The sequence below is a fragment of the Sinohyriopsis cumingii genome, chromosome 14 (genome assembly GCF_028554795.1).
Source record: "Sinohyriopsis cumingii isolate HCF-2022 chromosome 14, ASM2855479v2, whole genome shotgun sequence".
NCBI classification, from domain to species: domain Eukaryota; kingdom Metazoa; phylum Mollusca; class Bivalvia; order Unionida; family Unionidae; genus Sinohyriopsis; species Sinohyriopsis cumingii.
The window spans coordinates 124,835,680-124,863,365 of NC_142974.1; the positions used below are offsets into that span (position 1 = coordinate 124,835,680).

The 27,686-nt window shown below is 35.5% G+C and overlaps 1 protein-coding gene across 1 annotated transcript in view; it reads left to right on the forward strand.

Moving 5' to 3' along the window:
• LOC149784774 (uncharacterized) overlaps window positions 1-27,439 on the forward strand; it is a 43,234-nt gene extending 15,795 nt beyond the window's left edge. The window contains exons 5-9 of the mRNA XM_089933049.1: window positions 7,640-7,899; window positions 11,605-11,881; window positions 17,426-17,499; window positions 22,384-22,491; window positions 27,323-27,439. Coding sequence (XP_089789175.1) covers window positions 7,640-7,899; window positions 11,605-11,881; window positions 17,426-17,499; window positions 22,384-22,491; window positions 27,323-27,439 — 836 coding nt within the window. The remainder of the gene's footprint in view (window positions 1-7,639; window positions 7,900-11,604; window positions 11,882-17,425; window positions 17,500-22,383; window positions 22,492-27,322) is intronic.
• Window positions 27,440-27,686: the final 247 nt, after the last annotated feature.

The following is a 27,686-nucleotide window of genomic DNA, read 5'->3' on the forward strand; positions in this document are numbered from 1 at the left end:
TTTGCCAGGGATCGAATCCACGACTTCCTGCATCTGAGGTGGATGCTCTAACCACTACGCCACTGGAGCGGTTAATCTTATTATTATTGAATAATGAACAATAAAAGCCAGTACGTTTTTATCCATTGGTCGGCCTGGTGTATGGATAATGTGACCGGGTATTTTCAGCTTATAGAAATACAATTTTGTATTAAAACAGTCGGTTTATTTCATATGTCTGTATCAGATGTTGTGGGAGACATGAAATTTTTTATTTGAAAAATGCACATTATCTAAGCTAAAAGGTTCTTTGATTCCATCAATGGTCATACATGAACCTTGAAAAATGAATTTCTTTCCTGGAATAAACATGGAAAAGACCTGGAATTATTTTTGAAAAAAGCGTTGGAACCATGACAAGTCCATGAACTGTTCATAGCTTTGTGTCACGTATATTCAGCCTCATGACTGGATCATTACTGTTTAAGGACTAAATATGTGGTTCACATTTGTGTGTAATTTCAGTGTTATCTGTTTTGTTGCTTTCTTTTTTATAAATTGAAGTGGCAGTTATCTGGAATTTAATAGTCTGTACCTCAGGGGATTACTTTTCATGTTTAAATTAGGATAAATGTTCACCTCAACAAGGCCTCATCAACACAATGCACAAGTTTGTTCAGATTTCTTTGAACAAAGTAAAAGCATTGAACTGCCTTTTCTGAATGAAAAACCACACAATAGTATTAGTCCAGTTTTCTGTGCATTGTGGCTGTGTTAATATTAACTAAAATTTGATTTGGCATGATATCTATTACATTATCTTAATTAAACTAGGAAATGTGCATAATCGTCATACCCGGTATAATGGTGTAGATAAATTGGTGACTATTGCTATTTCTCTTTCCCCTTCCCTCCCTCTCTCTCTCTCTGTCTCTTTCTGTCACTGTCACTATCTCTCTATGTCTGTCTCCCTGTGGACCTCTAAAGAGCATTCTTGCAGGAGGCATACACAGTAAACCACTCCGACGTGATAGAGACCACGTTCACTCCATGGTAGTCATCTGCGATGACTCAACAAGAAAGTGTGGTGTGCAGAGCAATTCTCTGCAAGCCACTTCAGCAACTCCTTCAGAATGTGTAGATTGATGGTGGAGGTTTGTTTTTCTTCACCCTTTTCACTCTCAATCCAACCCACCACAATGCTTGTGGTTCCTAAAAATAGTGTGAGCCGTTCTGTATTTAAATATCAGGTCAGTCTGTAATATACATTTCTGTCATCTGGGTCGGCCTGCATATACCAACACATACCATTCCTGGTCCAGCATTTTAATGGAAAATGCAGAGGCGCCATGGGTGTAATTGCCAGCAGATCATCTGGCTCCACATTTGTGAAAAACCTGAACAATATAAGACCCCGAGAGGTTATGCTTGCAGAATTTCCACTTTGTGATGGTGACTGATGTCATCACAAGACAGATTAATATGAATCATTGAGGTGGCCCTGACAATGTCAGGCACAATATATTATCAAGACCCTCAAGGTTCTGTGTGTAAGACTTGCTAGTTCACAGGACTTGTATTAATATAATCAGGTCAGTGGGAATTTTTCTAAATCTTGGCCATGTGATGTCAGTCATATATAGTGCAGATTTAACTGAAATGACACAACTTGAAGTGGGCATTTGTTCTAGAGTTTATACCAATCATTAATAAAATTGTTCATTAAATCTCCTCATTCCATGTCATTTACGACAGTCAAATTTTACACCCTCAGTCACCAAAAACACAGATGAATTGTTTGAGAGATCTTAAGTGTGTGGGATTCCTGCATGGTGATTATTATAGAGAAAGTCACATCAAAAATTGTGGTGAGGATTCAGTCATTCAGCAGGGGCCCCTAGTAGCCAAGTGGTCTAATTTTCTTGCCTTTGCTGACCAATGCCATCTTACCTCTGTCTCAGTGGATTCAAATCCCCAGATTAGGCCAAAGTGGGTATGTTAGGAAGCTGCATGTAGCTTCTCATGGGTTGGAGTTCTTACCAGGGTTTCTCTTTGTTTTGTTTTTTTGTTTTTTTTGTTTACTGATCACCGTAAATAGCCTATCTGGCACAGACAAATGGTGTTAAACCATAAAATTTCAACATTAATCAGTCATTGAGGCAATGCGCATGACAGCAATGATTCTTTGTAAAACATCTATATAGCTCAACAATCATGAAAACCATTCCACTTGCATGTGATTTGGACAAAACTTTCTCTTTCTGTTGCAATCATTATTGCTTTGATAGCTTTTGCAGGTTGCTTCACTTTATCTGTGGTTTACACAGTTTTGGCTACAGTCTCTTTTGTTGGTTTGGTCAGTTTTGCAGGCATTCATTTTGATGTCCATGGTGAGGTCTACCTATGTGGTATTCTGCGACTGTAACATGTATTTGATACGTTTACATGTGTGAAGAAGTTCCAGTGGATCACAAGCAGCATTGTGGCATCAATCAGCAGCCTCTGTTATAGCATCACTTGTGGATTTTATTAGTATATATCTATATATATTAATTATAATGGTTAAATTGCTCCATCCAAAGGCAACATAATATGTTTTCCTGATGAAACTGGAAGTTCTGGTTAAGTCAGCTGTGAGGAAACTCTATGAGTCCTAAGCTTCCCATGAAGACATATTCTAAAACTCATTGGTCATTTAGAAGTCAGCCACAGACCGAGTCCCATGGCTGTTTGCAATATCATGCATGTGAACACCATGAAATGTCATCGATATGTTGCAGTTGTGTCTGATCACTTTACATGCCTGTAGTTATCATTGTGACAAATAGATCCCATATTAATTTTTGCGTCGACTGCAGAAAAAAAAATATTCATATAGGGATGTCTTGGTGTGTAAGAATCACATCATTATACGCAACAAGATTACTTGCACCTAGATCAAGGCCATCACTGGAGGGGGCTTCATTGATTAAAGAAAAGAATCAAATTGTGAATGACATAGATGTCTTTGACATTGCAACAGCTTAAGTGAAGTCCTTGAGTACATCATAACTTGGTTGTTCTTCAGTGGATGGTACTATCAAATTCACTGATCCTTGATTAACCGTCTCTTAATCAGATTTAGCAACAGTTGAGTTTTCAAGGGTCCAGCTGGGTCAATGATCAATGCATTAACTGAGTTTGGTAACGTGTCACAGAGTTTGGGTGGCCAAGGATTTACCTGCACAGAGAAGTCAGTGATAGTATAATCTTCTAATGCTTCCCTTTTCCATGATGCCATGTTCAATATAAATTGTTGTACATCACAATCATGCCTTCATAATGTGTCTGATGCAAATGAAAACTTGTACTGCAAATCCCACTTGCACTGTAACATGTAATAACAGCTGTGATTGCTAATCCAGTTCATGTAACATGTTAAAGGAGGTCTTTAATGTACAGTAAATAGATTACTTTGGAAGGAAGGTTAGGTAATAATATGAAATATTTCTGTTCCAGAATTTTGTTTAAAAGTTTGAATATGTGGGAGATATCAGTGAGTAGCACAATAGAGAGGCTACCCACACCTTGAAAAGAAAACCCTCTCATATTTGGCATTCACATTTATGATGGGATACAAACTGTAAGGATTATTTGATTATATCACTTTAAGATGATGAATCTACTATATATTAAACTGGTTCAACTGTATTGGCAAAGACAGTAAGAACAGCACAGCAGAGAGGAAGGTGGTTGAAATTTATATTTAATATGCACCAGTCTCAAGACTGAGCAAGAAACATGTGAAAGCAAGCTTAAAGCACAGGTGTCTGACATTTTATCAATAAAGTAAGATGAAATCTCAGAGAACACAAAATCACATTATTGGTACTATATATGAACACAAGGAGGCAAGCATGACCCCAACTATCCGCTCATTTCATCTTTTCTCACGCGTCTTTTATCACTTCAGAATCACAAAAAGACTGAAAAACTTCACATCTCCATTCAAAAGACAGTAACGTACTAATGCATAACTCTCGGAAAGATATCACATGAATCCAGTCTTGCAAATTAACCTTTATTTAACCATTATGGTCACAAACCCTTTCTACAAGAAATTCTCAGAAAATTAAAAAGAATCATTTAATGATTCTTTTACAAGGAATTGTCCGATATCAAAGTTACAAGTAACTTATGCAACTGCCACTTCGAAACTGGAACCATGCTCAGTGAATTGTTATTGTACCATGTCCTATACTAGAAATAACAGTTTATAAGAAACAGTAATTTAAAAAATATTTCACCTCCAAACTCTGTGCAAAAGCGTTAGTGCTTTGCAGCCACGGTTTTCTTAAAATATTTCACCTCCAAACTCTGTGCAAAAGCGTTAGTGCTTTGCAGCCACGGTTTTCTTGAATTTTTTGCTGGTTTTAAACTCGGATTCTAAAACAACACCATCTGCACCATCCAATTTTCAAAGCACGTACTCTAGAGGATTATAGTAGCACTAAAATAGAATTGGGCAAGTTCTATTGGCTGCATGCATTACGACAAAAATCCATTCATTGCAATATGTCATAATGGAGCCAACAACACATATATATGTTATGTTCGTATGAAGATGAAATGTCTGGGTAGACAGTACAAATCATAACTATTTCCTGCGATTATTTCTCCCATTTATTTTCATACCCACCCACTCTCCAACAGTAACCGATAATCAGTACAACTGCATATTTTCATCCCCATTACAGATCAGTGCATATGAATAAAACATCCCATTCTCTTAAGTGGACATTACAAGTCATGTACATTACATTTACAGCTCCTAGCCACCCCCTTCCCTCAGCATTCAGTTCATGCTAAATAATATCGGGCACATTCCATGTGCTGTGTGCATCATGTCAGGTAAAATCCTGATACCTGCAATCAGCTACATGTATACATGTTTATGATCATGAGAGGACTGAAGGACTGACAAACCATGTAAAATACTTCCATGACAAACATTTTCAGTGGTTATCTCGCACATTTACTTCCGTCTACCCTCCAGTAGTTAGTCGGGAATAGTATATATCTTAAGCCCCATTATAAATCAATCTCAAACAAAATCATACAAACAGTTGTAACGGCTAATCAAACAAACCTCGTCCTATCAACAAAAAAAAAAAAAAACAACAGAAAAGTAAAAATTCTATTGTGTAGTGGACCATTAGAGGAGCTTCCTGTAAACAGTTAGTTACTTTGAGAATTACTAGGCAGTTGATTGTGCAGAGTTAATCTTGCTGCAAATCCACCAGAACTATTTTGACAGTCAAAAAGCTATCACATATTTATCTGGCACAAAAATCAAGTAATACGAGAGAGAGAGAGAGAGAGAGAGAGAGAGTCATAGACTGATGGAGGGAGTGGTAAAGAATTGCATACTTGTATGAAACGGGTAATCAAGATGTGTTGTTGTGTGTCCCAGGCTGATGGATGTTAGAGACAGTGGCAGAAAACTTCGGTTTCATAAATGTGGTAATATAGGGAGAGAACAAGAGTGTGTGTGTGTGTCACTGATAGATGTGAAGGCAATGATGGTGAACTTTATTTTTAGGTAGAGTAATTGAGTGACATGGTTTGATTGAAAGACACGGGGAAAGTGATATAGAGAGCCTTACACTATAACCAGTTGAGTTTCAAACCCTGCAGTATAACCAGTTGAGTTTCAAACCCTGCAGTATAACCACTTGAGTTTCAAACCCTACCTTATAACCAGTTGAGTTGCAAACCCTGCAGTATAACCAGTAGATCACTACTTTTTTAGTCTTTGTTTATAAATTAGAAATTGGAGAACAATTTTTGTGTTTTAATCATAATTTGTGACCATACATTACGTAAAATCCCATTACATGAAATATCAGACTTTGACTCAGTCATTGTATAGTCAGGCAGTAGCATTTATAAAAAGATATAAGTTTCCTGTCTATAATAAAGATATCTACTCAGGACATACCTATTTAGGTTGATGAGGAAACTAGCAAAGTGTGCAAAAGGCTCACTAGTGATTGATTCAAGATACCCTATTTTACAACCTATAAGACAATAAATTTTACTGAATTGACCTGTATATGGATTATGCAGAATTGTCTTAAGTAATGCTTGTATCGGGATTATGAATTGTAATTGGTAACACTTAAAAATCAGGTCACATTATTGCTTTACCTATTCTTGTTCATTTACCATGCCAATAAATTGTTACAAACTAATAAGTCTGATTTTTTAAAATTTTTTTTTAGTTATTTTCTATGCATTTCTATGTGTTTCTATTTTCTAATTTCTCTTGTACAGAATAAACCAAAGAAACAAGGAGCTCACAATTCACAGATCACACAGATGTTGTTGTAAGCCTTGCCAGTTGTATTGGGTTTTAAATTCATGTTGAGCGTCATATTAACCATTCCTCTATAGAAATTTTGTTGTCATTGGAGAGCCTTCATTTTTAGCTCCATTTGTCATCAACCAGAAAAGATTATGCATTGGTTTTTAATCCAGACTCCATTTTGTATTAGAACAAGTTTGTTATTACTACTCTTAAACTACTGAATGGATTGTATCCAAGTTGTACAGATACATTCATGCCATTGTCTGGTTCAGGGTGGGCAAAATGTGGCCTGTGGGCATGAACTGATGTTACCTTTTAATTTACATCATATGGTGTGGCTTTAAAAACATCGCTTATATTGCCTGTACCCTGTGCATGCACGGTCTAGTGAGTTTTCAGTGAAAATGATGGTTGTTATGTTGTTATAGGGTTTAATGCCATTTTTCAGCACAAGATAGGCTATACATGGCAGCCAGTATAAATGGTGGAGGAAGAACCCGGGAATACCCTGGAAATAACCACCGAGCCATGAGAAGTTACTGGAAAACTTTCTCACATACCCATATTGGCTGAATCCGAGACTCGAATCCACGCAGACAGAGGTGAGATGGCAGCGATCTGTAATGGTGAGCGCTTTTGACCAATTGGCCACTTGGGGCCCTGTGAAAATGATTGAGCTACTTGGACATCCATCATGGCTACCACAGTAGTTATTTTTTGTTAACTTTCTTATTGTTCATGCCCCTAAAATAACAGTCATACCAATATTGGGGTTTCACTTAGAAAAGGTCTTAGGATGTCTAGTTGGTTGTAAATGAAAGTGGTGGAGTTCTCAGACAGTATGGTGGCCATTTTAAAAATATGGTTACAATAGCACCCATATTTAAAATGTTAAGTCACCTGCATAAAGGACAATGGTCTTAATGTAGGAATTTTACTTATACACTTTTTATGATGTCTAGTTGGCCCTAAATGAAAACGGTGCCAATCTGACATTCAGAAGGGCTGAATTTATGGACATTTTGAAAATCTTGTTCTCACTACTACACCTGAGTTAGTTGCTTTATACATTAAATGTTAACTGCTGACTGGGGTTGGTAGTGTGCTTCACTGATTTTGATATGCTGTTAATTAGTACAGTAAGACATATATCCAGTTTTAGACTAACATAATTTGGCTAGATGTTAATTACTGCATGGACATAGTTACCCAATCAATTAGTAAAGTTTAGAAAACGTGCAAAGATGTTTGAGTCTGTGTATGGATTTATTTATAGTCAGCAGTAAGAATGCAAGCATTTTCTGTTTGCAGGAGTGACTTGTGCAGATCCTAAATTGTTGTACCAGGTTCTACACAAATCGACACAAGGTGCCCTTTCTAGCCGATCTATTTTGGAAAGAAACTGTCAAACTGTGGGTCTGCAATTTCATAGAGAAACTCCTGGTAATGGGAACTGCTTCTTTGAGGCTGTGTCCAGTCAGCTTCAGCGACTAAACTGTCCAGTACAAATATCTCCACAACAATTACGCCAGAACGCTGTTGCCTTCTTGAAAGCTAATCGAGTACTGCAGGTAAGAACGATTCTATACTGCCCATACCATGAAGCTGGAATATGAAAGTCATTATTTTCTAAAAATCATTTCCGTATGTAAATTAGTATCTAAATTAAATTAGAAAATATAACTAGGTGTAAGGATATATATATATACCCTAACGATTTTGCCATAAGTGTTACTAAAATGGCCCTTAAATACGGACTTGTGTAAGAAAAGCAGAAACGATGGAAAACTGGTTGTTGCTGAAAAATAAGCATAATTGGTTCATCTGTGTTTGATATGGATCCAGATTAGTGGAATTAGTGGAATTAGTCAGGGAACCAGACTAACTATACAACCGTACCTCGGATGCTATAAACTGCATATACTTTTCATACAAAGCATCTACATGATCAAACTGTTGATAATAGACTATTTTAAAAATGGTGTCCAGCAAGTGACGAATGTTGAAGGACTCGTGGTACTAGTTCAGTTCCCTTAGTAAACCTATTCAAACACCATATTAAAAATTCAATAACTTAATATTTCTGAGTGCTCATGATCAAACCTATATTTATCAGTGTTGATGAAACCTGGATGTCAGTTTCTGTGTAGAGGCAAGGATATGAGCCTCAGCATTTTCTGGACCTGCATGTGTTTGAAACATGTGCTTTCAATTCCACACCAAAGAGTCAGGTGCTAATTTTAGTACTGTAATGAGTGTTCCAAACTCAAGACTGTTAAAGGACTGAATTTCCATCAATAAAACTGTCTCTAGTTTTTTTTTTCACTTACAACTAGGTTAAGCTTTCAAAAGATTCTTTTTCCTACAACATAACTTACATTATTTACCAATCCTGGACAGCCAAAACCATATATACTCTATTTTATGTTCACCCATTTCCAGGCTGATTCCCATTTTCCATATAATTATTACCATGTGTCCTGAAGACGAGGGGAAAATAAGCCTCTTAAAAAGTGTTAATAAGCACAGAAGTATAAAAAGGAATATTGAGATTCTTATGAAGAAAGCAGCAAGGGACATAGTTTTGTTTATTGGACATCATGTGTCAATTTGAGTATGTCTCTTGAAGGGAGATATGATTGCGGTCGTCTTGTGAAATGGAAAAAAAGAACATTCTAAGAATTACGTGAAGTTGAGAGATAGCAATAAGCCATTGAGCTGTATAGGGTATGGAACTGAAGTTTGTGCAGCTGTGCTAGTGGTAAAAATAAGGTTTGCGTGTGATATACATACTTTTCAGTTTAACATAATGTTTACTGTCACTACAGGTTTCGAATACCATACTTTTAAGCTTTTAGAAGTTTATGATATTTTGCTGCACCTTACTGAAAACTGATAAAACTTGTAGACAAAAAACCCCAGCTGCCTTACTAAGACGATCTTGTCAGGGTTGGCAGGTCAGACAAAACACACACACACACACACACACACACATATACATGTGTGTGTGTTCGGACTTCATTCCCTATGTCTGCTGTTTCCTTTTGATACTGAACTAGTAGGATACTTGACCAGATGGGTGCAGTCAATGTTGAATTTTTCTTAACTTGAAAAGCATAAAAGCTTGATTGGAGTTTTGATTTTTTTGTACCAAAGAATGAAATTCACAAATCTTTATCATTACGCAAATCTTTATCATTACACTATGAGCTTCATATGCTGTATATATTTGTTGTACTAAAACTCCAAAAACCAAATTGTCTTCTTGTTTTCTTCAAGGGAAAATCTCTCTAGAATAAGCAGATTTCCTGTGCTATGAAATTAAAGACACTGATAAAAATTAGCCACACATGATAAAGAAGCACCTGCCCACCAATTTCTGGCTGCGTTTGATTCCTAGAGAGCCTTAAATCAGGATGTGATGGCATAAGTAAAAATATAGGGAAACAAGAAAACCGCAAGGTATTCTAACAATAGTATTACTAAAAATGAAAGAAAAAAGAATAATGTTATTAGTATAAGAATAATAAATGCTGTTTGTTTAAGACTGAACATGTGATTCAAAATCTCCTAATTCACACATGTTTGTTATGTAAATAATTCTAAAGTCCCTGAACAAGAAAAACAAGTTCAACATTCTTAGAGCCACATACAGTCAGGTCTTATCATGAGCTCAGAGTATATCAGATGTTCTAACTCTATGGTGCAAGGGACAGACGGTCTTGCATTTGGTTCAGATATGGAATGATGACATCCATGCAAACTGGAATTTGAGTTGAGTTTTACCATTCTTGAACTAGTATGATAATGCCATGGTCATCAGAAATTAATTGATGGTGCACCTTTATATATGGTGTTTTAAAAAAAGCGACCATGCACAGGTGTGTTACCAACTGATTAGCATGTTGCTGCATTGTCTCCCTTTGATTTTGAATGTAAGGAATTGATCTTGACAGGTGTTCATATTGTGGTAGCTTTGTTTTAATCATTAAACAACCACTGTTTCTTGTCAACATAGTTTTATTCTTTGTACTATTTTTTTTGGAACTTTTAGAGGTTAATCCAAAAAATTTATTGCCTATAAATATGCAAACTTTAATAGGCAAAATCACAAAATTTAAGTTCTTGGAGGCAAAACCATGAATTTAAGTTCCATCAAAATGTGTTACTTTACAAAACCATCAAAACTGAGACTTACAAAAATAAAACATACCACAGTATTCCTTTTTCATATAAAATTCACATAGAAAGCATGGGAAATAAATATTCAACGACTTAATCCCAAAGTAATTTCATTTATGCATCACATAACAAAAACCTGGTATTAATCTCTAGTCTGAGTTGGGGTATTTTGAATTACATATTTTGTTTGTGACCCCACGATGGAATTATAATGTGTTGATAAGAAACTTGCTGACTCAGATGTTTGCATCAAGCACAAAAAATACCATGCAATAAATATGTCACATCAAGTTCTGAGCATTCTCTTTTAATATTAGTTTTGTACAATTTTCATGTGGAGTCAAATTCAGGACATACTGAGCAGCTTCATGACAATATTACATTAATCCTGAAATTGCACTGACCTGGTATTTGTTTGCAACTGACCAGGTATCAGGTTTTCTTCTGACTAATGACAATATCACATTAATCCTGACATCGCACTGACCTGGTATTTGTTTGCAACTGACCAGGTATCAGGTTTTCATCTGATTAATAACAATATTACATTAATCCTGACATCACACTGACCTGGTATTTGTTTGCAACTGACCAGGTATCAGGTTTTCTTCTGACTAATAACAATATTACATTAATCCTGACATCACACTGACCTGGTATTTGTTTGCAACTGACCCCAGGTATCAGGTTTTCATCTGACTAATGACAATATCACATTAATTCTGACATTACACTGACCTGGTATTTGTTTGCAACTGACCAGGTATCAGGTTTACGTCTGACTAATGACTAATAACAATATCACATTAATCCTGACATTACACTGACCTGGTATTTGTTTCCAACTGACAGGGTATCAAGTTTTCATCTGACTAATGAAAATACCAGATACAAGTCAATGTTGTATGTTTTAACTTCTATATGTTTATTATGAATATGGACATCAGTAGCTTGGAATGAACTGATAAGATTAAAGGAAAATACCAGACACAAATCATTGTTGGATGGTATAACTTCTAGAGTTATTAAGAATGTGGATATCAATATCATTGAACTAACTGATCAGACTAAGAAATCTTTTTTTAACTACACAGGTGTCTGCTGGCAACATAAACTTTGCTGAATTCATGTACAATGAGAGTTTTGAGGAGTACTGTGCAAGAATGGCCAAGAATGGTGAATGGGCAGACCACGTGGTGGTGGTTGCAATGGCTAGAACATTACAGAGAGATATTATGATCGTGACAAGCTCGCCTTCCTCAGGCAGTGATGACATTATTGCATGGGTTGTTGGCCAGGATAATTTTCAGGGAGATCCAATTCTCCTTGGACATGTCTGGGAACACCATTATCAGTCACTAGAACCAATAGGTAAGTTTATTAATAAGAAAATATATTGATATGCCAGTGTGTGTGTGTGTGTGTACACACACACACACACACACACACACACATTACATTAGTTAATTTTCATGATTATAGAGTGTAGGTTCATTTAGTAAATAACATTAAATACTAACTTTCTTTATGTTTGTGAGTTCTTACTTTACGAAGTGGTCATTATAGGCAAACACATTGCTTAGTTTATGCATAGAAGTTAACATGTTGATGAGATACAATTAGCAGTTTTGATTTTTTTACAGAAAACTAACCTTACTTCTGACTGGCTAGCTGCTAAAGTACTTGACCTTGTTGACAAAGAGTGATTTCAGAATGACTATTTGACCCTCGTTCTGGTTCTGAAATTGCATCTTAGTTTTTCATTAAAGGGATGTTTAACTGAAAATTATTTGTTCCTAGAATAAACATTGGTCGTTGTGGTGACAAATAATTGTGTTCAATTCAGATGACAGGACCTAGTTTATTTATTTCTATTATTCTTTGCATTACAACATGCTCAGACTTTAGGATTTAGTAGCTGTTTTGGAAATACTGTGATTTCATCTAAAGACACTGTGATTCAGCAAATATGGGCACATCAGCACAATAGACTGAACAGTAACTCTGGCATGTGTGTCCGTAAAAATGTAAATAATCGCAACAATACGGCATAAACTGAGTTCAGAAACACACAAAAACCCATTTTATGACAAAGTGAACATTTATACCAAGGAATCATATGATACACATGTGTTTTTATTTTATATACTAAATGTATTAAAAGAATTTGGTACAGTTTTTTGTGTGTAATGTATTTTCGAGGTTTGAATAGGACTTGTTTACAAATGAAGGATGATATCTAGAGGCATTGGTGGGCTTATTTAATTTAAAATTTTCATGTTTAGCATAGGCAGAAAAAGATACAATTTTAATTATTTTGAAGAAATAAAACCAATTCATGGCATTTATTGTGAATATCGATCTATTCTGAATATTAATATTATAAAGAACAAACACTCGATCTGTACATATCACTTATTTTATAAACAAAATAATAATAAATATTTCATAAGAATACAGTGCCAGTTCCTTCTCTTGCACTCTCTGATTTCACAATTTAATACTACTTCATGAACTGTATGGTATTGCTCAAAATTGATCATAATTATTAAGAAAGAAAAAAATATTGACATCCAAAGTTTTATGTTGTAACATTCGCAATTTAAACCATGTAAATGCAGATTTACTGTAATAATACATTAGTGGAAAACCTGAACAGTATAAAAGAGTGAATGAGGAATTTTTCTAGAATATTGTCCATTTGACTGACATGCTTTGTAGAATTGTGGGAGTATTCAGTGTAAATAATTTTTCTGTTTGCTTATTTTTTGTCATTAATTTTAAAGATATAAAACCAAGAGTATCAATTTCTGTTTACTAAATTGTGATTTCAGATCAACACATATATGTACAAGAATATTGTAATGATTATGCTCTGTTTTAAGAGTAAGATATAATTTCAACTTGTGTGTGACTTGTCATTATGTTATTTTATGAAAGCAATGATTGTGAGAGGTCACTTAAACAAGGTGCAGAAAGGCTTATTAAAGCTGAATGTTAACAACATTTCTATATTACCAAATGCAAGAATTCAATCAGAAAATCAATCAGTCTTCTCTGCACCGTCGGGTGCTTGAGGCGACAGCAAGGGAGCACCATTTTGGTCTGTCAGCTGCTGTTATGGGGGCGGTCTGCAGGGTGAGGCCTCTGGTCTTGAGTTCTCGCTCCACGGTTTGGCGCCAGGTCTCTTTGGGTCTGCCACGGTTCCTTTTTCACTGTGGAGTCCATCTCAGTGGCACCCTTGGCAGTGAGTCAGGGGGCATTCTACAGACATGGCCGAGCCATCTCCATTGGCGAGTTGCAATGGTCTCAGTGATGGTGCTTGCACCCGCTCTGTGCCGGAGTTCCTCGTTCGAGATCATGTTTGGCCAGAAGATCCTCATGATCCATCGTAGGCACTTGGTCTGGAAGACTTTGAGCCTGCGTTCTATGTTAGCAGTGGTCTTCCAACACTCTGACCCATACGAAAGGACGCTCAGCACGTTGCTCTTGAAGATATGGGTCTTCATGTGGGTGCTGAGGTTTGTTGTCCTCCAGATGGGCTTCAGCATTGCAAAGGCCTGGTTGGCCTTGCTGATTCTTGTCGCATAGTAATTATAGTTTTCTCAAATGTTAAAATATCACTTTATGTGATTCTGATTGGTCGAAATAAGGCCATGAAATTATTGTGCAGTATCCTCTTTACTGATTGGTTGGGATTGTGGGAAAACGTTTTTAATCCCACCTTCTTGAATGTCTGGTTTTGAATGAACATTTTTGGCAGCCATTTTTGAACTCAACTCGCGAAAGGAAATTGAGGAAAAATTACCTCCGCTGTCAGAGTATGGATATGTTACCCCAACAGGGGTTTGTTATGTCATGTATAACAATATCATAATGAGAAACATGGCATAAAACTACAAGACAAGAACAACAATAAGAAATAACACTAATGGTGTTGCTTATTTGATGGCGGGGTGGGGAGAGGGATCGGTATATCTGTAACATAGATGTTGAATAAACTGTATATACAAGCGTGGTTTAAATGTTAACTTACAGAAGTAAATAAACTCACCTCTTTTCACAGAAGAATTAGTACATATATGGGTCTCCTAACTGACATAACTTTATCCAACCACAGCATATTTACGCAGTATATATGGGATGCATTCAAAAAGAAATTTGCTTACATTTTCTGTACAGTCTATTGTTCCAGTCAAATAAATATCCAGTCACAAGTGTATTGCAGTAAATGTGGGAATTTCTGCATCCAGTAATCCTATTTCACACAAAAATTGCAACAATGTAAGGTTTAGTTCTGCAAGTGACATTTTAGGGTAAACATGTACTCTAGGCCTACTGTTTACCATATCAATGTGGCATCACATCACATTAATCATTCTGTTTAGATAATGGTCTTGTAGTTATAAAATGACCTGAAGCTTTTTCTTTGATTTATAGTTTGTAAAAAATGTACAATCTACTTTTACTAGTTCAACTTTGTTTGGGACTATATTTGATGCACAACAACATGAAAGGTGCACTGTCTGTCAGAATGAATGAAATTATTCATTCTTCTTTCTATCTAAATAATTTCCACTGAAATAAAAACTATGTGATAAAAAGAATCTCAAATGGGTAATGATTTAATATTAAATTTATGAACTCATTGAATAATGTCTAGCTTTTGCTCGCCAAGGCTTGCAAAAGCTAGACATTATTCAACTCGTTTAATAAATTCAATATTAAATTGTTACCCATTTGAGATCCTCTATATATGCAAATTTCAGCTTAAAATAACAAGTCTAGTTGGTCTTAAAAAAAATTCATCTTTGCCGGAAGATCCAGTATGGCTACCTCAGTGGCCTTCTCACAAATCTTGTTATCACTACTCCTCAGTGGATGGTCCCATCAAAGAAGAATTTCATATGCAACTTTTTGTACAAGTCTCACTGGTCCAGGTAGCTTTTCTGACTATTAATCTCACTGGTCCAGGTAGTTATATAAAAAATATATCTTCTCAACTTCTTCTCAAGAATGGTTGAGACATTTGTGATAATAGTCCAGATTATTCTTTGGACATTCTCTGTCAAGATTGTATGTGTAGCATCTCTAGTGTCTGTGGTGTCATTTCCACGTGAATCACTTAGAAATGCTATTTTAAACTTCCCTTAATAACTAAGCTAAGTTTGATTAAAACTTGCAGGGAATGTATCACAGTAGATGCTTTGGTGCAATAGTGTATGCTGTGGCACTATCATTAGTGGCATAGCTTCTATAGCAACCATTAGGTAAACATTTTTAACTGTTTCTTCTGATCATCCATGGTAGAAATGTTTCTTAGGACTTACACTATTAAAAACAAAGAACAGTGTAGCTTAATACATTGCAGTTTCTCTGATACAGTTCTATGAAATATTCTTCCATTGCATGCTTGTGTGTATGATTGGGATTTTTAACATAGCTTTATCAATTCTTCAGTCATATCGCTATGCTATCTGCAGTGTGGCAGTTTACAGTTATGCCTAGCACTGGAAAACACTGGAACATCATGCCACAGACATGTAGGATCATGTTTCACCCAGTCACATTATCCTGACCACAGTCCTAACACTAACCTCTTAATCCTGAGTGCCAAGCGAGGCACCTGTTAGTACCATTTATAGAAGTCTTTGGTGTGACTCGGCTGGGGTTTGAACCCACGGCCTCCCACATCCAAGGCAGACACTTCAATGACTTAAGCCACCAGAGTGGTTCCATTGCATATACAATCTGCAGGAAATTTATTTTAATAGCAATTCATGATCAGCCTCGTTTGCCTTGCTTGCATCTTTTTGAACATTAAGTCCCATTGTTCAGTCATAATTTCCACCACCCACCACCCTTCTGGTGTATCAGTTGTGGAAACTGAATAAGTAATAAACAGGTGCTTTGCCAGTTTGATTATAATTGTTGGATTCTAATAATTATATAGGACTGGGGGAACATTGGGCTCGAAATGTTGCACAAAATACTCATCCCACATGTTTGTCTTGTACCAAGTGGATATGAAGAGTCTATTTTGAAGTTATAGACAAACTCTGTTTGAGATGTGGCCATGAGTCAGCAGACTTATAAACAGATGATGAAACACCCTTCTTCTCCCATATAAACCTTAATGCCATGTATTGGCTCTTCTTCAGATGGTACAGTTGCACTTTGAGATCAGTGAAACTTAAGAATGTCCCCCATAGTCACACGAAGGTTTGGAACCTTTCACTCCTCAAGTTCTGAAGTGTGCACGTATGGCATCCATCTTCATTATTATAAGGATCCTTGCATGAATTTTAATGCTGTTAATAAAATTTAGTTTTCTGGGGGTGGATGGTAAAAGTAATTTTAATTATATAGCATTTGCCAGCCATTATTATAAAATTCCCCGCTAACAGCTCACTTTAATGGTCTGACCTTATAGTGGGTACAATTCAGATTCATGAGGAGTATCCTTCATGAACCTACAATGTGGAGATCAAACTGTAATATGTTTTAGTATGTTGCATGTAACAGAAGGTATGAAATATGGACTTGACTTTGGGACATGTGTCCTAAAACAGGTAAGCAATTCAGCAGTGACAGGTGAGTATTACATTATTAAAATCAGTCTTACACAGCAGCCACCATTCCCCACCTCAATAAAGAAAACTATGTATTTAAGGAAAAGGCATTCTTAAGTGATCATACATATAATAGAATTTAGTATCCATGATAATGAAATAATACAAACTAAAATATAATTATTTTTACTTTGTATGATGTAATATGTTTCACATTCTCAAGCTTTTAGGAAGAATGTACTTTGACTATGTGAGTAAATCTCTTTAAAGAAAGTTTTAAAGTTATTATTAGTATTATTCTAACAAACGCTTTGTTAATGCCTAATTATATTGTATTTTTCAGACTTGTCAGGCCTCAAAGTGAAAGGTCAGAGGCAAACTGTGGAAAAGATGGAGTTTGATGAAAATGACACCAAGGTTTGTTTTAGAAAACATTGTAATGTTGCTATTCCCCATGTTATACAGATGTATATATTTTAACTTAAATATGTAACTTTATGGAACAAGATATAGACATTTAGAATTAGGAACATTGTCTTCTTTGACTCTGCAGTGTTTCCCTGTTGTTGAATGTAAGATGTTTATGTTGTGAGGATCAAGGTATTATTAGCTACTTGCTGGCACTATGGACATTAATTGACTTATCTTTCTTATTAATGTGATATGGATTGTGTATGAATAACTTGGATGTGCAAGTTATTAAAGTGTTGATATTTTACCAAGGGGTAGTAATAGTTGATTTTGATTAGTGGAAGGGGAGTGACTATGAATAACTTGGATGTACTACTGGTAGAATGTTGATACACTTACAAGGAAAAGACAGTATGGGGGAGTTGGTAAGAATAAGTTAGAGTTCTGTTATTAGAATGTTGTTGAGAGAAAAATGTTTATATTGTGAGAATCAAGGTATCATTAGCTACTTGCTGGTATTACGGCATTATGGACATTGCATAATTTATCATTCTTATTAATAATGGACTCATTGTGATATTATATGGAATGATTTTGGATTTGCTTCCAAATATAATCTTGAATATAGTTTCCCCTTCAAATAAATTCCCCAATCACATTAAATTACGAATATTAGCCAGTTACGTCGTGGATCCAGCCCTACTAAAAGATGAAAAACGTCTTGTCTATTTTGAAAGAGAAAAAGGGCAGTAACTCTTGCCCTTTACCTCCACTTGACCCCACCAGGTGTCACCAGTTTTTAACTTTATTGCTCTGCAGAGCACACATAGTGCAATAGCCTCTGACAATCCACTGTTTTTTTTACATTCTAGAGATCCAGTGTTTGTCTTGGAATTATTATGTGGAGGGGTTGTGGATATGAATAAATTGGATGTGCATGTTATTGGAATGTTGATACACTTCCAAGGAGAAGAACTAGCTGGTGTTGTTTTGAATTCAGGTTCATTGTTAGGGCAGAACTACTATCCTACTGGAAGCTTCTGGCAAGCTGTTTCACATGACCATACATGCTGCACCTGAGACTCCAAACCCAAACCAACAGTGTTGAGATGTCAGTGCTATATAAAGGCAAGTGCTTTAGTGCACTCGGCCACCCTGGGCCCCTGAAGAAATAGTTGATGGTGGGTGGTGGATGGGGAGTGGTTATAAAAAACTTGGATGTACATGTTATTAAAATGTTGATACACTTCCTAGGGAAGGACAGTTGACATAGAGTAATGGGGAAGGAGTTGCATGAATAACTTAGACGTGTTTGTCATTTGAATCTTAATACACCTTCTGATGGAAAGACCGGTTTATATTTATTAGTGGAAGGGGAGTGGTTATGAATAACTTGGATGTGCTTGTTTTTTGAATGTTGATATGCTTTCTGTTGGATTGACAGTTGACACTGGGTGGTTGAGGGGTAGTGGGTATGACTAATGCAGGTGTGCATGTTACTAGAATGTTTAAGACAGTTCCTAGCGGTTTGGTTAGGACAGGTGATATTGGGTAGTAGAGGGGTGGAGGTATGTTTAACTTTGACGTACCTGTTATTAGAATGTTGTTATCTAACAAAGAGTTGTTTGAAATAATCATGATGTTAGGTTTAAATGACGTTAAAATATTTAGGATTAAGAGTTGCCACCCCTTAGCTCAGTCAATTAAGTTGTTCATAATTCCATTCTTTTTCGGACTGTACTTCCAAAGTAGTGATGTTATAAATTCAACAAATTTTGTTAGTGATTAGTCTAATAACAGCATTCACACAGTTGGTATGCAAATTGATCTGAGTGTGAATGAAGAGAGGCAGGCAGGCTTTTTTAAGCAGGTTTGAGAATAAAGTATATGTTAGATAAAAATAGGACTCGTTGAATATTGGTGATCAGTTGGATCGCTGGAATACTTTGAAGAGTGAGCTTTGGGTTGAAGACAGACACATCTGTCGCAGATTCCTATATTAATTGGTAAGAATAGGGCATGGACATTTAAAAATTAATGTATATTAGTTATGCCTTTTAAGAAAAATAGTCATCAATGTTAGGCCAAGTACAGCATCATAGCAGATGCAAAATGAGGATAGCTTATCACATAAGAATCAGCTACCAAGCTAGTGTATAGCATGGTGTGGGCTTCCTATGCTTAAAATGGTGACATAATGAAATCTTGTAATCAACTGAGATCATTTGGCCTGTGGATGTTGCTGATCAAGATGAAAAATGGCAGGGGTTCTCAGTTTGAGAGAGAAATTATATGGCTTTTAATATGATGATATCCCGCATCCAAGGCTGACACTGTAACCATCTAGGCCACTGGAGCAGTCAATTTGATAATGAACATGAACCTCATATATTAATAAGGTTATCTCATTGGCTAACAGTGTCACTGCGCCGGAGACCAAATGTATGATTGGATTTTATCAGACTTGGAATATATGCTTATACATTAAAAATTTGGACGTGTTTAATAATGACCAAACGGTATCCATACTATTAAGGTAGTTGCAAGATTAGTAACTGATTGGCTGAGCTTGTTACTGTTCTGGGAACCATACAATAGTCTAATCTGATTTTAATGAAACTTACAATATATTGAAATCTGAGAAAGAGTTCAGTAATGAGATTCACACTTAATAATGTTGTAATATTGTGTCTCATTGACTAACCTCTGGAATGCTCTTTCTTAAATGACATAATCTTGACTAGACTTTAAGTTTGACTTGTGTGATCAAGTTTTAAATGGGTTTTGGAAACCAGTGAAATTCAGTTCCATGATAATAGAGTTACTTTGCATTGAAATGGCTGACTTTATAACTGCTGGAAAACATATGTTTGCTTTGAATTTGGTTTCAGGCTTCTTTAAATACATGCTTATATCTTACTCATGTTTGATAATAAGCCGGAAGCAGGCATATTAATGAAGACATTTTGAATAATTTCCTGATTATGTTAACACCAAGGAAACCGTATTTATGATCACTTTTGATCTGCTTTGATAATTAGGTTTGTATCAACAAGAGCTTGGATGAGTTCACTAATGAATAAGACATCCTTAGTAATGAGGTATTCTTACATCTGATTGGCTGAGCTTATTGCCATTAAGTCAGTTATAATCAGTTCTGGAATATGTGCTTATATCATCAAGAGCTTAATTTAAATAAATAGTGAAAATAACAAGTTTTAATGAGTTTATATTTCATTTGATTGCCTCACCTTGTTACCACACTGACAGTCATAATGCAGGATGAACTTTGATAAAATTTATCAATTCTGGATAATGAATAAAATTAATAATGGGTAAGATCTGCACATGTTAATAAAGATAATTTTGCTTTTTATTGGCTTGTTACCAGTTAAGACACTATTTAGCTTATTTTAAACCAACTTTAACCCAATCCAGAACCAGATCAGTTGAGATTTATACCATGCAAGACTTTGTATTTTTTTATATGATTTTGACCAAACTTAGAAAATAGGCTTATGTGACCAAGATCTTGATTGAGTATGATTGTGAATAATTCTGTATTATGAAGCTCTTGTAACTGTTTTATGTTGATCCAAGATATGAACATATTAAAGCAGTAATCATGTAAACTCTTATTATCAAGGTCATGGAGTTTGAGTTTGATTAAGAAGCCTATATTAGTATTGTTCATGATAGATCCTATAACAAGTGAAGTATGTGCATATTAGTGAGATACATGGCATCTGAATGGCTGGGCTAGTTACCATTCTCTGTCTATGGAAATTCCCGATCCTGCTTACCCAAAGGTGGTAAATGAGTTTTTTGTAGTGAAGGTGTAGATATATTAGTACATTGTGTAAAATCAAACTGATGCAAAGTTTGAGAGATAGTTTATATTTTGTGTCCTGACAATAGCAAATAAGTCTGCATATTGACATCATCAGCTGTCATGTTAAGTAAGTCAGGTTAGCAATTTAAGACCTTCTTGGGTCTCTTGTTACAGTTGTTGTATCGTTCATTATCAAGATCTTGGAAGCGTTATATGTTGATCCAAGTTATGAACACATTAAAGTGGTAATCATGTAAACACTTTGGCTGAGCTGGTTACCATTTTGGAAACCAAATTCTAGTTTGATTTTACTCCACCTTGGTAAAGAAGCCTATACTATTATTGCGTCCTGACAATAGCTGATAAGTCTGCATATTGACGTGATCAGCTGTCGTGTTATGTAAGCTAAGTGAGCAATATAAGACCTTCTTGGGTCTCTTGTTACAGTTGTTGTACCATTCATATTGCAGCTAAAAATGTAATGTCTTATCATTCTCACTAGTATAGCTAGTCTCATAATTTGTCATGGATCACTATGAAATGGGTTACATGGTCATTAGCTGAATGTGCATTTTTCAACACATCACCTTGCTCCAGTGATTTTTATTAGAGTTATCTAGTTATTGCTCTTTTCTGTCTGTAGCATGCGAGGGAGTATTTTGAAGATTACCATTATTTTACAGTTTTTATCAGTAAATGTGAAAATTGTTATGTATCATGGTCATGATTTAAAATTGCAGAAAAGTGTTTAATCTTTTTGGTCCATGACTTTAGAGGACTTAATGCATTTTCTGACTTAAGCTGGATGTAGTATCTGACAGAATGGTCTGAATTCCTGATAAATGCTGGTTAATGGACAGATGCAAAACTTTGTGAATATTATGGTCATCATCATCAGATATACATGTTGACAAGCCAATGTATTAACACTATTTCAGATGAGTAATAATGTATTGATTATAGACATATTGTCAGCATAGGGTATGTGGTAGAATGCTGGAGATGTATATTTATATGATCAAATTGCTCACCACTCCATTTGGTCTTTATATTTTTACAACCAGATGAATGTGTTGGGTAATTATGGAGGCCACACTGTGATGCCCGGTGCTCTTGTTGCTAACAATCCTGATGTAAGAAATCTCATGCAGTATGGTGTGCAAATGGTATGTTTGTTGTCGCTTTTATCTTTGTACCTTGGCCATATTCTATGAGTGTGACCTAAGTGAATATCTTTGTCCACACATATATAAGCACAGACATTTGTATTGTATATCACAAACTTGTGTTTTCTACAAGTCATTCAGGCTGGGAAATTGCTGTAACACACTTTCCTTGTGCCATGCTAATTTATGCTTGCCTGATCATTTTTAATTTTTGTGCCAGTCCTTTCCGTGCTAACAGATTGACTTTTTCATTTGCAAAATGTCATTGCACAAAAGAAGTTATTTATGTATTTTACATGATCATAGTCTGCAGTATTCCTTTCCAAGTAACACTGCAGCTTGTGTCTTTTACTAAGGAGATGCAGAAGGAAAAGGAAGAAAATTAGTACGGAGAATCACCCCATCAAGGATTTGACACTTGCAATGTACCGTGTGAACCCGCTATAGCGTGCTCCGTTATAACACAAATTCGGATATAACACGGTCATGGTGTGGCTCCCAAAATGTCATATGCCTGTATTTTCCTTGTACACAAAAAAAATTCTTTCTTAAAAGTATGAAAAAACGTAAAAACATTATTATCATTTTGGAGAAGAGATCATGTATGAATAATACAAGATGATCCTGGCGTGGCTCCTTAAATTTTGTATGTATTTTTCTTGTACATGGAAAAGTAGTTTTTTCTTCTTAAAAGTATGAGAAATAACGCATAAAAAGTTTATTCTGGGATCACGTAGGTCTTCGCTAATGTTGCAAACTTGGATGAACTTTCCTTATTGGTGGCAAAACATACCATATGGTGATTTTTTTCTTATTGGCGATGTTGTTGGCTGTTTAAACTTTTATATACAACCATTGGTTTGGAGTGCAGAAATTCAGAGGCCCCATGAAAGGAAGCCACAAACTGGATATAAAATGCACTGAAATTTATATATTGTTACATAAACAAATTCTTTGTCCATATTGTCAAACCATCTAAACAGTGCATTGTTATATTATAATCCGCTTATCATGACATCTAGCATGAGTACTGTACGTTGTGAAATATCCGCTTTTTGTTGTTGACATTTCTGGTAATGGAGATCAACCGGACGAGGTATTTTCTCTTCATCTATCTTTCATCGGATTTTCAGCCACTTGCTAGTAATTAATATATTTCCAAAGACTGACATTTATATGTGGATGGAAAGGAAAATTCCTCTTCTTTTCACTCAGAATTAAATCATTCAGAACACTCACATTTTCTGTAAAAATCCCTGTCATCAAACCAGAACACCTGCGTCCCTATCGTCCGTTGACCCTTTGTTAATTTTCAGATACATGCGTGGAAGGCAGCATCACAGTGTCACCACAAATGTAAAAAAAATACATCTTACATATTGATTTATTCAATAGGCATGGAGGGACAGTAACTAGAATAGTCCAAATGAAGGCCAATTCCTTTTAAAAATGTACCCAGATGAAATAGTTTGCTGAAATTTCAAAGGAAACAGTTTACCTTTGAAGCACCGATTGCTATGAAAAAGTACTCAGCAAATGGAAAAAAAATCAGTCTCAGTCATGCAGTACAATTATTTGATGTTGCCGCCGCAATAAGAAATGGGCATTTCTTTGGTTCTCCAAGGCTGTCCTTTAGCGGTGACTTCAGTAACGCATGCACCCTTCATCAAAGAAAGCCAACTACAATCTTTCAATAAAAACAAAGAACTTTTCATCAAAGGAAGTCAGTACCAAACTTAAAAAAGTGATGGAATCTGATGGATTTTTGTATTTTCCAATGTGACTGGAACACGTTAGATGTGCCGTGAAAGTTTTATTTTTGTAGGTAAAAAGTTTATGCTTACGAATGCTACACACAGCAGCTTAAAATGCAAACTAACTTTTACCGACTTGAGACGTACTGAAAAGTAAATGTTCTTCGCCATTCGTTACATGATTGTGCTATATTTTTCCACTGAATTCAGAGCAATATGACCTGTGACAAAATTATTGAATATTTTAAAGCTTTGTGTGTGTGCATATTTTCAGTGGAATCACTTGTATCATGGATTCAATGTATATGATCAGGTTCTCGGGTAAGTACACGGTGTGGATACTATTCATGCTATACATTAGACATCTATATATAAACAGTATTCACGTATATGTACCAATTCGTGGTTCTCTAAATAAAGTAAACTATTATATATGTCTTCTGTGTTTTCACTACAGGTGTATTTCTCATTTAATACGTATCAATTTAAGACGGTAACTGTGCCGATGAAGCATGTATTTTACTGCCTGCATTTATTACATACACCCCCTCCCCGCAATTGTTTTGGGTACATGCATCATTTTCTTCAGCTAATTTACCTGGTTGCTTATAACATGGTTCGGTGTGTAATGCGGTCAGGTTCTATGGCTCCCAACTACCATGTATGGTGTTATAAAGGGGTGACACTCTATCTCTGGCTTGAGTTACTTTGTTGTTTTATAGCACAACGTTTTATTTAGTTTTCCCAAGTAGTTGGAATAAAGGACCAAACTGTACAAGTCAACTATCGTCTAGTAGACATCTGAATTATACAATGATGATGATAATAATAATAATAATAATAATAACAACAACAACAACAGTAGCAACTTATTTGGAACCATGGGAAAAAATAAGTTTTGTAACATTTTTTGACTGTTAGGTGCTTTATTTCTTTTTCACTTTTTGACACAATAAACCCATAATGAGATTTATTTGTTACAGGCACTTTATGCAATAAACTGGATTAAAAGAATGACAGAGTCAGACTTTTGTATGCATACTATACACATATTTTCAAGGTGCAAGATTCAAACAAACAGCAATAAATTGAATATTCAGCAATCACTTAGATTCACGGAAATATGTCACGGTGGTGGTGGAGATGCTAACTTGACATCAAGTCTGACGTTTGGTTATTTTTCTTGTATGGTTGATTTATATCCCTGCTTGCAGTCACTGATGTGCAGGGGAAAATATCGCGAACGTTCTGCATCTGTATGACTTGACTTCTACTGAGTTTATTATTGCTTACTGAGTATGGAAAGTGGGGGTGGGTACTATTAAGAAGACTATTTATATAATATACAATCTTGGGCAGAACAAGACTTTCTCACTTAGAATTCTTGTAGATAATGTTGCCTGTAGTTAATAGGACTGCAGTAGATCAAGGGAGACTACTTGTCCTGTGATTATTTTAGGCATAGAAAAGAGCTGTGTCCCTTGGACGGCATCCTAGCCGATAAGTACATGAAGTAGGATGTGGTATTGGGAGGAAGATTATGTTCACCCAACAAATGCAAATTAGTTCATCAGATTGAGAGTTTCAGCCCAATAAAGTATGATATTTGAAGATAACTATATCCATTCAATGATAACATATATATTTATCAAGTTGAATAGGTGTGATTTGAGGAGATAATTATTTTCATCCAATGATCACACAATCTGTATAAGTAAAAGCATAATATGTGAAGAGAAAATTGGCTCATTCAATGACCACACACAATTCATAATAGCAAAAGTGTGGTTTGTAAAGAGAAATTGGACTCATTCAGTGACTACACATGATTAATAAGAAAAGGACGATATGTGATAAGAAGTCAGCAATGATTACCCAAATGAAGTTTTATCACCGCACTATACACCGACATCAAGGCAAACTCTTTTACATTTATACAGCTGGGATTTGCTAACAATTTTTCTCAAAGAACAGAAACCAAATGTCATATTTATAAATATATCAAATGCATGAAAATGGATACTGGATGAAACATTTGAAATGAATAAATGGTTATTTGAAAATAATGAGAAATTGAAGTTCTACTTGAAATACTGAAATTACAGCATTAGCTATCTGTATCTTAAAATTATTTAAGTAACGAAATTGTTAATGTGATAAAAATGATTGCAAAAATAAATATTAAATAAATTAAAGAAGTAACTAAAATCTCAAAAGCGAGTAGACATCCTTGTCTGTCTATATTGACTCTTAAACCTGGCTGCTATGTGCTGGTGTACACAAGAAATCGAATTTAGGCTTCAGATGCTCTGTTGCCTCCTTGCTCATGCACTGGCTTTCTGGCTACCGATTCGAACTTTCACGGGACTTAAATACCATATATTTGGAAATTTGCCGGAAAACTGTTGAAAGTTAGAAGACTGTAGGAAAAGTGTTAGATGTTGGAGAAGTTGAAAAAGTTTTGGAAAATCATAACTTGTCTTGAGACTATAACTCTATGCAAAGATTATTATTTCCAATAAAGAGAGCAGGGCCTCCACTAGGCTTCGCATTTGTTGCAAAATGCAAAGAAGTTTGAAAGTGTCACTATTTTTTACTGATTGGCAAAATTTTCTGGCGACAAATTTTTATAAATTTTAAATTTTTCATTCATATACTTGACTCAGGCCACTTAATATCTGTTTTCAATGTCTGCGGCAGTCAGTGGATGAATAAAATGTTATTTGAACATGATTGCAGCTAATTGTAAGCTGTCAGTCGGTTTTGAGAAGAATTTAAATGTGATTAGTAGGAAATAAGGAATGACCGGGGGATATAATCCATTGTTGAACATGTCAACTTAAAGGTTCAGTGTCATTTGCACTTGTTGTTAATTTATGTTTATTGCAAACTGTGAGTGTGAGACATACTTGTGACTGCATAGTGTTTTAGGGATTATTTACTTAGATAACACGTTTTTGTGGCCTGAACCTAACTGAGTAAAACAGGATGCCACTTAAAGGATGCCATTTGTTGACTGTAAAGGGTCCGAGTTTCTTATATCAATGAAAAATTAAAAATATATTTGATACAAAAAGCCTGTATCAGACACAAAGTATATGGCTGATCTAGCTCTAAAAAACAATGATTTATATCCAGCTGCATCTGAGGCAGCTGCCAGGTTACTTGTTGCCCCTATTTCTACTGCAGACTGAGAAGGGATCAGTTGCCAGAATCGGATCAAAACAAACTTACAAAATTCTATGGGTATATCTACTCTGAAAAATTTAATGAGAATTACCATTGACGGGTCCAGTGTTCATTTCAGGAAGGCATTTAAGAAATGGTCTGGGGAAAAAATGAGGTGGATATTGATGAAGTGTCTTCAACATTGTTCGTAAAGACTAAGCAGTGTTTTGTTTTATCAGTTATAAAGAAACATTCTTATTCATTCTTGCTTTT